Below are 12,245 nucleotides of genomic sequence, written 5' to 3' on the forward strand. Positions count from 1 at the left end.
ATGAACATCGTAGCATTCATATTCGTTGAGATACAGCGAAAAGCAAATGTCGTTTTTTCAACTTTAAAAACCTTGCCATGACGTCATCAATGACGTCATCATTCCCAAAAAGTGGCGGTTTCATCTACTCACTATTGCCTATGTACATAGTAAGTTTTAAGTTTGTACAAGCTTTACTTTTGTTTAAAATTGCTGGAGAAAGTTCGCAGGGAAAGAAGAACACGAGGAAACTAGACATAGAGTTTTTTGTTAATTACAAAAACACGGTGTTCGGTTGGACGTTACGTGATGACGTAGTTCAAAAACATTGAACCATAAAGATGTTTTTTATACAATTTTATAGTTAAACTTGTATCACACTTTTGAACGCCTTGTTTCTTCACAAATGCAATATGTTTGTGTGAGATTGGCATCAGTTTTTTTGTTTGCAACTTATGAAAGCCCTTAACTTATGACTCGGCCTTAAGAATTCTTAAAACAATCCACATTTATGACCCTGATGAGTAAGAGGGGGAAAGAAGGAGAGAGAGAGAGTAAGATGACTAAGTTTGGAAGGCAACAGAAGAGATGAGTCTGCCGAAAGCCTCAATGCTCTACAAATCTTTTTATTCAGATGGTTGGTCAGTTAATACATTTATGTATCAAGGTCACTATATACATCATCGTTAAAACACTGAATGGTGACTAACTGTTGCTCATAGCAGTTGTGTGTCCATGGGAGATGAGTGTGTCAGAATTGGGTTCCAAACTAACAGTCGCAAAATTATAATCCTTTAAGTGTTCGTATTCACTGAAACTGTACAAGTTTTGTTTAAAATTCAAAATAACTCACAGCTGCATTTAGATCAAAATAAAATTAAGTAAATGATAATTTATGGATTGTTTCATTATTTGAATTCCAGACGCTTCTTATGAAATCATGTTTTCAGAGATCTCTTTTACTTGTGTAACTGCAGTACAACTCTCACGTCACATCATTTGATAACAATTAGTTCATTTTACATTCTATCCATGTGGACTTGCATACTCTCCTCGTTTTCGCAAGTTCCTCTTCCCCGAAGATACTTACTTTTAGCCAGTTGCAAGAGCGATGAAATATCACCTTTTTGGCCAGCCATGTCAATTTCCTGCAGTGTTTGGCTGACAGTAAATTTAACCAGCCCTGGGCTGCAGGAGGACGGGTGTTGAGGCCTTGGGTCGGATGGGACCATGATGGAACCTACTCTCTCGTTACTAAACGTGTTTACCCTTAAGTTCACAGAGCAATTTAGAAAACATCTATGGACGGTCATTTCATTTTTCATTTCATTTATTCTGGTTGCGAAGCCAAGGACTCTGCGCAAAGCGAACTTAATTACTGTTCTATAGCCAAGAATCCAATGGAGAAAAGATTATTATTATTATTATTATTATTATTATTATTATTATTATTAAGTCAGTATTCAGTTAACAATACAATCAAACAATACAGAGCAAGACAATAATGAAAATGACACTAGAACATACAATAAAGCCAGCAACACATGCCTGGAAATAAAAAAGTTAACCTAATAACTGTAGTCTGGAGCCCTTTGTTTCCTATGTTGCTGGCTTATAAAAAACGAAGAGAAATTTTAGTTTCAGATTTGGGAGGAAAACCCAAGAGAATTATTCCAGGGAAAACCCACGCAGTCACTGTCAGGTAGGGATTGAAGTCTGAAAATCTAATCCACATAGTGCCCCCCCCCCCGCGTGATTTGATGACATTTCGTTCAGTAATGCTCTTAGTCTTAACCAAGACACATTTGCCTCTTTAATATAGGACAATCTTGAACCGTCTCCAAATGATAAAGTGTGTAATTTTGTTGTTGTTGAAAAAAGTGCAAACAAGGACAAACCTTTTTAATAAAGGATGTAAACTGAAGGTTGGACAATTTTTCTCTGGAGAGTTGAGCAAGGTCTTCCATTTTCAGGTGCTTTTTTTTTGTGGATGATGAAAATAAATTTGTTGTCAAGGTTCAGCTGTTGCTGAAAGTGAGTCCAGCTGATTGCCACACTTTACCGAACGTCTACACAACACAGAAGCGTTGGGAACATTGTCAGTGGATATGAAGTACCGGTATCTGATTAAATCCTTGCACTTGGGTGTTGCATTAATTCATTCAACATGTAGCTGTAATGGCAGGCATTTTCCACATGAGTACCAGTTTAATAAAGCTTGCCTGCTGTAGATGTCGGGCGAGCTTTGGAATCACCTGTGCCATTTAGGATTGTTTTGTAAGCCAGCCGATCTTCCTAGCCAACCCGAATATGAAAACTTGTTATGTAGGCCTTCTTCAAGATTAACTTTCCTTTGACTGGAGCCTCAAGATTCTAGTTTTTATTTTGAGAGGGAGTCAAACTGACAAGGGGAAACATTTTTATGGAGCTGCTAAACTGGAAAGTATTTGCAGGCCTGGAATTACATGAAGGCCAAAGGAGTCATGGCCTGTGTTGCCCTGGTCTTCGTCTTAGTTCCCTTTCAAAGGTTTTCAATTGTCTTCAAAGTTGCACGGCCTGGTTTTTGCTTCCAACAAATTTTGGCCAAAAAAAAGAAAGAATTTGTTTCTGCATATATGCCAGGGACAATGCACAAAAGTATAACTAACAACTGATGGACGTGAGATGTTGCCTGGATCCCGAGAAGAATTCATTTTATGTTTTTAATTAACAATCGCTTATCATTGGCTGAATTAGCTTAAAATTTAGCAGGTTTTTAAAGGGTATTTTATGAAAATATGTTAGGTCAAATTTAGGCTAAAGTAGTGACAATAGTCACTTCGTTTCAATGCAAGGAGAGCCAGAAACTGCTCTCCTGCAATTATTGAGGAGAGGTCTCTGGTACTCCTTGGAGTTATACTTCCCAACATCAGTCTGATAAGTTATTCAAATGCTCGTACCACTTTGCAGGTTCAAATCGGCGGATTGTTTTTTTTCTGTAAAATATTCTAAGCAAATACATGCCACATCAGTGGTTAATTTCCAGCTGTGAATAATTAAATTGTTGCCTAGATTTATTAAAATCCACTTAAAATTCTAAGCAGTGTTTTTTTCTGCACTCTCGGACAAGATTGAAGAGTGCTGAGGAAAGTGATTGCACTCAAACTCCTTCAAGATGAAGGTCTGTGACATTTTACCAATGCTGGTTGCCTTTCTTTATTTACGCTCAAATTGATTGATTGATTTCATTGTGTTGTCTTGGTTACTTGCAGGATTTGAATAACTGGGCATCATGGGAGATAGTGAGGGTAGCGTGGATCACGATCACTGCTCGGTAAGTCATACGCTTTAATTTTTGTGCCCAGTTTCGTACGGAGCTTCGTTAGCAGCTAAAAAATTTGCTCACCAGAAGTTAGTTACCAGCCAATTGCTATTCCATGTGTACCATTTGTGACTGATTTTCTGCTAATTATTTTGTGCTTAGCAGAAATGTGAGTGGTATTTGCCGCTTACATTGTAGCTCTATGAAATTGAGCTCTGTTGCAAACGTCGGGGCAATCAAGTTTTACAAACAAAAGCTGTTCAACTGGAAAACACTGTAAAAAGTTTTGCATTCCATGCGATGTCCTTCCTTTTTTTGGCAACCTTCATCAGGTGTGGCCATTTTGATAATCTCCACTCTGAACCAATGTAACCAAACCGAGGCTAGAAGAAAAAACTAAATCTGGTTTCTTTACGTTGCAATAAATACTAGCATTGTGTACTGTTATTGGACGCAGGGAAATTGATCAAAGTGGTGGCAGCTGGATAAAGGTCTATATAAAAAAAGTTGTACGACAGAATTATTATGAGGTGAGGCCAACAAGTAGTACATATTGTCTAAGACTCTACGAGTTAGACATACATGTATGTTTAGTGGGAAGTGCAGGTTGAAGATAACCTGAAGATCAAATGGAACAAAAATAATGAACTTAGTCTGGATTCTGACTTTTTTGTTATGTCTGCTTGATGCAAGAAAGTAGATTTTGGTTTCTCAGTATAAAGAAATCATGGCGGTTTGTTCTCCATCTCTAGTGCTGAGGATACTGTTCCAAAAAAGCTCCCTGAAATCTCCCTGAAACATGATGGGTTATCAGAACGGTGGAAATGCCATCATTCCAACTCCTAAAATTGGATTACTTCACTCAGATTTTTGGTTACGGTACTAATGACTCTCACCCTGACATCGTATCCTATGTATGGTCATAGGTCGTCTTGTCTTTATCTGATGTGCAAATTCTGTGGAAATACACAATTGGAGATAATAAATGCAGCCTTATATTTGCTACCAGATTGCATTTATGCAAATTGGTGTACAGTACCTGTACAGTTTCAAAGTCTATCATTTGTGTTTGTATGAGTGATACAAGTATGTCACTGGTGTGTGATGACGCAAAAGTTTATTGGACTTTGTCCCGGTAACATATAATGAGACAGACATTTTCAAATTGATTACAGCCATATAAATGTCAATAATATTTTTTAGTGGCTTTCATTTAAACAAAACATGTCATGACCTTTCTTTACATACATGTAGGCAACAGAAAAGAGGCATTGCCTCCAACCGTGGAGCCCCTCGAAATTGCCTTGGTGCCCATCGAAATGTTCCAGTATGAGACAGACACTTTCACATTGATTAAAGCCATATAAATGTCAAAAAAAAAAAATTCAAACAAAATGTGTCATGGGTTTTCTTTACGTAACGTAGGTAACAGAGGCAATTGCCTCCATGCCCCATTGGTCAATGCCTTGGTGCCCCTTGAAATGTTCCAGTAGAAACTTATATTTCCCTCATGGAGGTGCCCTTGGGAGAAATTGCCATGACCTTTCATAACAGTCACGCCTGGTTGGTACACTAACCAATAACCATTCCAACATCATCAGAATCTCATCTGCCATGTTTGTCTTTATGGTTTTGCAGCTAAACTGCATAATCCAGAAAGCATGAAGCATGAGGCTCTAGACATTGATTTCACCATGGTCCACAGGTTGTTGTTATTGATGCCGTGGAATTCTGTTGATTTTTTGAAAGTTTTTTCTCTCTAAGTTTTGGGTTGAGCGAAGAAAAATTGACTGGAGTAGGACATGAACCTGTAACCTTGGATTAACGTGCCTGCGCGGTCTTGTGTTTTATTTTAAATGTTGACCTTCAGTCTGCTAACAATCGTTAAATTCTGTCGAGTCTTGAAGAATACTTGCCCATATGGAAAACAAATGAGATTAATCTTCTCTTAGTGTTTGTCTTAAATTAAAACAGCTCAAATGCGAAGCTGTGCAATTCCTTTTTTTCACCTCTTACTTTAATTCTGATCCTTCTGGTCCAGAAAACTTTTTGAGCTACAAGTCCTGCGGTTGTGTGGACTATCCCCCCCCTCCCGAAATTCAAGGCATTTTATTTAGGGATGCTACATGGGTGCATGCTCATATCTTCACTACCATTGTACATGATTTGTTGGGGGGGGGGAAACGGGGTTGGTTAAAGGCGGTGGACACTATTGGTAATTACTCAAAATAATTATTAGCATAAAACCTTACTTGGTGATGAGTAATGGGGAGAGGTTGATGGTATAAAACATTGTGAGAAACGGCTCCCTTTGAAGTGGAGTACTTTTCGAGAAAGAAGTAATTTTCCACGAATTTGATTTCGAGACCTCAGATTTAGAACTTGATGTCTCGAAATCAAGCATCCAAAAGGCACACAGTATCGAGTGACAAGGGTGTTTTTTCTTTCATTTTTATCTCGCAACTTCGACGCCCGATTGAGTTCAAATTTTCACAGGTGTGTTATTTTATGCATATGTTGAGATACAGCAAGTGAGAAGACCGGTCTTTGGCAATTACCAGTAGTGTCCAGTGTCTTTAAAAGTAAGAGGAACAACAAAATCAAATTGACTAAACAAATAGAATAAATACAGTATGATTTTGTTGGTGACCATTCTTATGCTGTGTTTTCAATAAATGTTTGATGAGTATCTTCTCATTGATTTTTATTCGAGTGAATTAGTTAAAGAGACTCCTGTCATTATTTTTGCCACCTGCACGTACACAATATGCAGCTGACAATGTGGCATTTCATATTGTGAATTGTGGTTAATTTTTTTCAGGTTTTCTTCATAGCAATCTGAAGGAACCTATATAATGGGCGTGGATTGGGGTGGGGCTGTTGCTCAACAAAAAAATTACGAGACAAAAACAGTTTTTACAAGACCAGCATCAAAAACGAAGGAAAAGCAAACAAAAAACAAAACCCACCTCCCTGACACATATTAACATGATTTAAATGGTTTTATTTTATTAGGCACTAAAACATGTATGAGACGATTTAAATCTCATTTGCCTTTATGGGTATATAGTATATCATTACTCGGTAGAGTTGAAAGAGTCAATGTTTCAACAATGTTTTTGTTTGAAAGATATTTATTGATTGAAAAAACACAAGGCTGTCTAACTTGTCTGGCCATGCGTTTACTGGCCTGATACTAAAACTGCTGGCCTCGTGCCTGTGGCCCTGCTGGCCTCGTGCCTGTGGCCCTGCTGGCCTCGTGCCTGTGGCCCTGCTGGCCTCGTACCCGTGGCCCTGCTGGCCTCGTGCCTGTGGCCCTGCTGGCCTCGTGCCTGTGGCCCTGCTGGCCTCGTGCCTGTGGCCCTGCTGGCCTCGTGCCTGTGGCCCTGCTGGCCTCGTGCCCGTGGCCCTGCTGGCCTCGTCCCCGTGGCCCTGCTGGCCTTGTGCCTGTGGCCCTGCTGGCCTCGTGCCTGTGGCCCTGCTGGCCTTGTGCCTGTGGCCCTGCTGGCCTCGTGCCTGTGGCCCTGCTGGCCTTGTGCCTGTGGCCCTGCTGGCCGCGTGCCTGTGGCCCTGCTGGCCTTGTGCCTGTGGCCCTGCTGGTCTCGTGCCTGTGGCCCTGCTGGCCTCGTGCCTGTGGCCCTGCTGGCCTTGTGCCTGTGGCCCTGCTGGCCTCGTGCCTGTGGCCCTGCTGGCCGCGTGCCTGTCGCCCTGCTGGCCTCGTGCCCGTGGCCCTGCTGGCCTCGTGTCTGTGGCCCTGCTGGCCTCGTGCCTGTGGCCCCGCTGGCCTCGTGCCTGTGGCCCTGCTGGCCTCATGCCTGTGGCCCATTGTAAAACTTAAGCCCTAATGTGCGTACACATTGTAAGAAATAGAACTATTAGATTTTACTGACTGTTAAAAGGGCAATCGTAAACTCAATGTCCAAACCAACAATCAAAAGAGCATCAAATGAAAATGCCGTATAAATTAGAAGGGAAAAACATTCTCTTTGCCAAACAATTACTGGAGAGACCACTCTTGATCAATAAACTCCATTTGCGAGTAGCTCCAAAATATGCACAATCAATTTTATGAAATCCATAGGCCTACAAACCGCTTATACGACCTCATATATCTAGTTGTGAGCAGACAAATTGAACATTGATACTTTGAAGGTTTAGGCCAATCTTCAATGGACCTAAATCTCTAGGCTATTTATCTTTAAAAGAAAATCCTATATAAAACTGCTCGATCCATCAAAAACAAAGTATGTTTCACTTTTGAAACGAATCTCTCTTTTTACATTGTACATGTACATATGCACTGTCCTCCCTTACACATCCAAGTTATTCATGCGGAAAACACAATTAAAAAGCTACATTTCATGAATTTGATTTGTGGTTTAGCATGATAAGCCGTAACCCAAATTGAGTTTGCTCCCTTGAGAGCAAACTCAATTTGGGTTAAGACTTAATTTGCGGTTAGCTATTTATGTACTGTATATTAAAGATACGGCCAGGTATTCATATTTTAATAGCTGTTTTCTTCAAATTGAAGCAGTTGAAATTAGCAAAATATCTGACCATATTCCTATACAATTTCACAAATTTATTAATCTTGACTGCTTTAAAAAAAATAATTAAAAAAATAACGAAGTACTTAAAAAGAAAATACCACAAATTGGCAGCAAACAACATACTCCACTAACTCCACAAAGAATTTCAGCTTACAACCGGTTTAAGCTAAGCAACGCTTTTCTGCTAAGCAAATTTACACAATCATCAGGTGCCCCACTCCCCCTTAGTTGCAGCGCTATACCCTCCCTTTAAACCATACTTGTCTCTACACGTTTGTCATGCCCGGCACCTTTCAAATTCCACCTTGTAAATCTAGTATTTACTCTTCATTGATTCAGTCTGCGCCAGGTCGCATCGGAGAGACACCTCGATAGCCCTGCATGTGAAAGCAAGCGTCGCTGGCAATATCAAACTTTCATATGTACAAACACATAGTGCATCAAAATTAATTTAGCGGTCTTGACCGATAAACACATGTTACACGGTATGAAGTTAAAGGAAATTCAACGCGGAGAAAAAAAACATGCAGTTGTGTGTTTAACAGAAACTGTAAGAGGGGCGGGGCTGATTCTTTTTTGTAAGCTGGATTATAGTTAGGTAAGGTTTGTGGTAACACCATGTGTAAGTCCATCTTTGAGAAGTGATTGTTCTGAAAAGAACCTGTTGTTGACAGCTCAATGTTTCAATCAGTATGCTCTGATCATTGCCATCCTCCTGACAAGAATCAGAGCACACTGATCGAAACGTTGAGTTGTCAACCACATTCTTTTCTTTTCAGAACCAAAACTACTCAAAGAGAGATTTTCACATGGTGTTACTGCAAACTTCCCCTTATCTGTAAGCTCACTGATTATCAAGTTCATACCATCAACAATCCCCCAGAGAAATATTTCAATTTGACAAGTACTTTCAAAGCCCAGGAAATTGCATATAATTATGAACACCCCCACAAATTAACCTTTCTGGTGTTTGCTGCAGCGATCACAACGAGCACCGTATGAACACGCACATCACAAAATATCAACCGCTTTTCATGGTTTTGAAAGAACTCTAAAAACATTACCACTTCATGTGAAAGCATTTCAGGAAAATTGAAATGTTTGGTTTACTCTTCACAAATGGTGTACTACAATGGTGTACTTCCCTTCTCTATGCAGCTCTTAAAATGGTGTAAACAATTTAGTTGTTACTTTTGACCTAATAGGTCTTTCTATAATGAGCCACTCCAAAATCATGGGGTGTCAGGGCTTGAATTTGAGCGGATAATCAACAAGACCCGGGGTCTTGTAGCTCAAAATGTTTACTGGACCAGAATTTGTCTGTCAAGACAAGAAGCACAAAATTCTCCCACAGGTTTTGACATCTGAACTGTTTTAATTTCAAACAAACACTAACAGAAGATTGATCTCATTTGTATTCATTATAAGCAAGTATTCTTCAAGACTCAACAGAATTGAAAGATTGTTATCAGACTGAAGGTCAAAATTTGAATCTAAACACAAGACTGCCGCACTTGTCTTGTCTTGAGTTTAGTGGCCTGATGCTAAAAACGATGGCCTCGGCCATGCTGTCCAATGTTAATTTTAAGCCACGGTTGTGCCACCTTACGAGGCCTGCATGGCTTCTTCTAATATAGACTCGAGCAATCGGCCTGTATCCTTCGTTTTTGAAAGGGCAATGGCACCAAGGCATTTTCTGCTTGGTTTGTGCTGTCAATGACACCAAGGCAATGACCAGGGGGCACAGAGGCAGTCGCCTTTGTTGCCTCCATGAAGTATCAGGCCTGGAGCAAAGTTCCTGTAGCTTCTGCCCACTTTGGTTTCATTAATTTAATTCACATGCCAGTCAAATTTATATGGAGCTCCATTAGTGCCATACCACTTATCCAGATAGTGAAATATTTTATTAAGTCTGAGTAAGTCGACTTACCAGTGACTTAGCCTGTGATAAATGATGACTTTATCTCATCAAGATGGCTTGAACACTAAGAAGTTGAAATCATCTAAGGCCGTGTCCGAATGAAGCGATTTTGGCCACGGCTAGGTAACAGCCATTAGCTGCGACGTCAAACTTAGGAGAGTAATACCGTGGTTTTTCGGCCATAGCAACCTCCAAATCACTTAGATTTAGATTCAGTCAGTCCTTTTAGTGAGAAATCACGGAAGGTTGACTTCTAAGGTCCAGTAGGAAGTCATCTTTGTGAGAAAATTTGTCTCAAATAAGTCAACTTTTATTCTGTAAAATAGATCCATGGACTTCATGAGAATGGATTAATCCCAACTAATTAGAGCTCTGTAAATTTTTACGGTCTCCTTGCTCATGTTTAAGAATGACTTCACCAAATTGTTCAGTGGAAGCAATTCATGCACAAGCAACAAACATTCATTTGTTTTTAAAGTTCTAATGAAAAGTGCCATTAGCATAAAAGATGGATTCAGAAATTTTTTGAAGCTGTTTTGTGTGAAGTCTCTTCTGTTTTGTCCAAGTATGGTACATTAATTGGTAACAGACCTGCATGCTTCGTTTTTGAAAGGGCAAGGGCACAAAGGCAGTTTTTCCTTGGTAAAGGGCACCCTTTGCGTAAATTTTCAGGGCACCAAGGCATGGGCATGGAGGCAATCGTCTTCAATACCTCCATGAAGTATTAGTCCTGGGTAAAAGTAATGGGTTCCCAAATTGTCAGTAAAAATGTGTGTGTGATGTTTTTGGAAACAGGTACATAATATGCAATATCTATTCTCTATGGATACTCAGCCTTCATTACTCCAGGCTATCAGGAAGTCATTGGCATTTAGTGGGTGGCTGTCAAATTCCTCAACAAAAATCTCCCTCCCTTTTTCTTCCCTTTTTCTTCTGCCAAGTCTTGCATGAATTGACTGCTATCCTCAAGACTTACGGATGTGTTTTTTTTAAGAAAAAGAAGTGGGGGGGGGAGAGGCAAAAGGAAATGACCACTGTCCACAAAGATTTTGTTGAATTCAGAGAGCATTCTTTGTACAAGGGATTCCTTCAGGGCGATTGATTGATTTGAAAAATGATTTGATTCAGCGAGTGAAGTGCCTCGTGCTGGCTGACTTTCTTGTGAAAGCAAACTTGTCATTTTTATAGATGACCGAACATTGCGTTCAGTTTGTTGTTTTCGTAACAGTTGGCTCTTGGCTGCTGTGGGGAGGGGATTATGCTTTACCGGGGCTAAGGCTGGGACGTTACCAGCATACAGTCATGTATAGCTATGTCCGTCTTCAACTATTTTAAATTTGCAAGATTGATCTCAAATTAGTTTCAATTTGTACAACACATTTTGTCAAAACGGCAAGGATTATGTACAGATAAACATACTAGCATTGGCACATGTACATGTATGAACATTGTTAAGGTGTTAGAATCATGTCCGTCTCCAACTATTTTAAATTTGCAAGATTGATCTCAAATTAGTTTCAATTTGTACAACACATTTTGTCAAAACGGCAAGGATTACTAAACATACTAGCATTGGCACATGTACATGTATGAACATTGTACATTACAGATACATAGTTGTTTGATGTTGGGTTATTGGCATTATGTGTCAAAAAAAACTCTGTTGTGATGTGTTGTACATTTTTTCTAAACCAAAAATGCCAAGTTTAAGTTCTACAAATTTTTAATTGTGTTTGTTTTGACTGAAATTTGTGACTTTCTAAAACGATCAAAAGGAAAAAAATTAAGATCTAATGAGTAACAGAAACATTACTTTCCCATTGATCATTATGCCAAGTTTTAAGTACTTTTGATCGATTTATAAACAAAAAGAGAGTTAATTTTCTCTTATTCATGATGAATTTCTACGATTGTATGACAGTGTGTAGAGACAGATGTACACATCCAGAATTGTTTACTTGCCCATGGATTCCCAAGAAATTGACCTTACATTCGATTTTAGAAACCCCCCATCTTATTTATTATTCCCCGAGAGCGAGGAAGCAGACAACACTGTGGCACCAGTTAGCCAGCGTGATGTATATCGAGCCCCGGACGTCCAATCAATATATCCCCCCTTGCCTTCGCTCCGTCGTCCAAACCTGTTCAATTTCAGGGCATCGTCTGCCACTTTGAATTTATGAACAGGTTCCTGATGTGTCAGCTGATGCTCAATCCTGCGTTTTTTTAGCCGCACATTTTCCCCTCTTTTTTTTAGTAAGCGGAAACACTCTGAGAGCCTGATTTGGCAAGAGAAGAGTTTGATGTTTATCTTGGTGTTCCAAACTCGCCATCTCACATGGAATTTTTGGTCATGGATGAGTCGGTTTAATATGCAGGTTTTGGGATAAAAATTAAACCATGCCGCCACCGTATCTGTATTTTGATTCCCAGAAGATAATTTGAGAAACCATCGTGGCCTTTTGATTGTAATCAATAGTGCATGGCTTCT

The 12,245-nt window shown here is 39.7% G+C and overlaps 1 protein-coding gene across 1 annotated transcript; it reads right to left on the minus strand.

Moving 5' to 3' along the window:
* Positions 1-6,476: 6,476 nt before the first annotated feature.
* Positions 6,477-7,106, minus strand: LOC117293599 (protein argonaute-2-like). The gene has a single exon (XM_033775959.1). The coding sequence runs from the start codon at positions 7,104-7,106 to the stop codon at positions 6,477-6,479; it is 630 nt and encodes a 209-aa protein (XP_033631850.1).
* Positions 7,107-12,245: the final 5,139 nt, after the last annotated feature.

This window comes from Asterias rubens, chromosome 1 (assembly GCF_902459465.1).
Source record: "Asterias rubens chromosome 1, eAstRub1.3, whole genome shotgun sequence".
Taxonomy (NCBI): Eukaryota; Metazoa; Echinodermata; class Asteroidea; order Forcipulatida; family Asteriidae; genus Asterias; species Asterias rubens.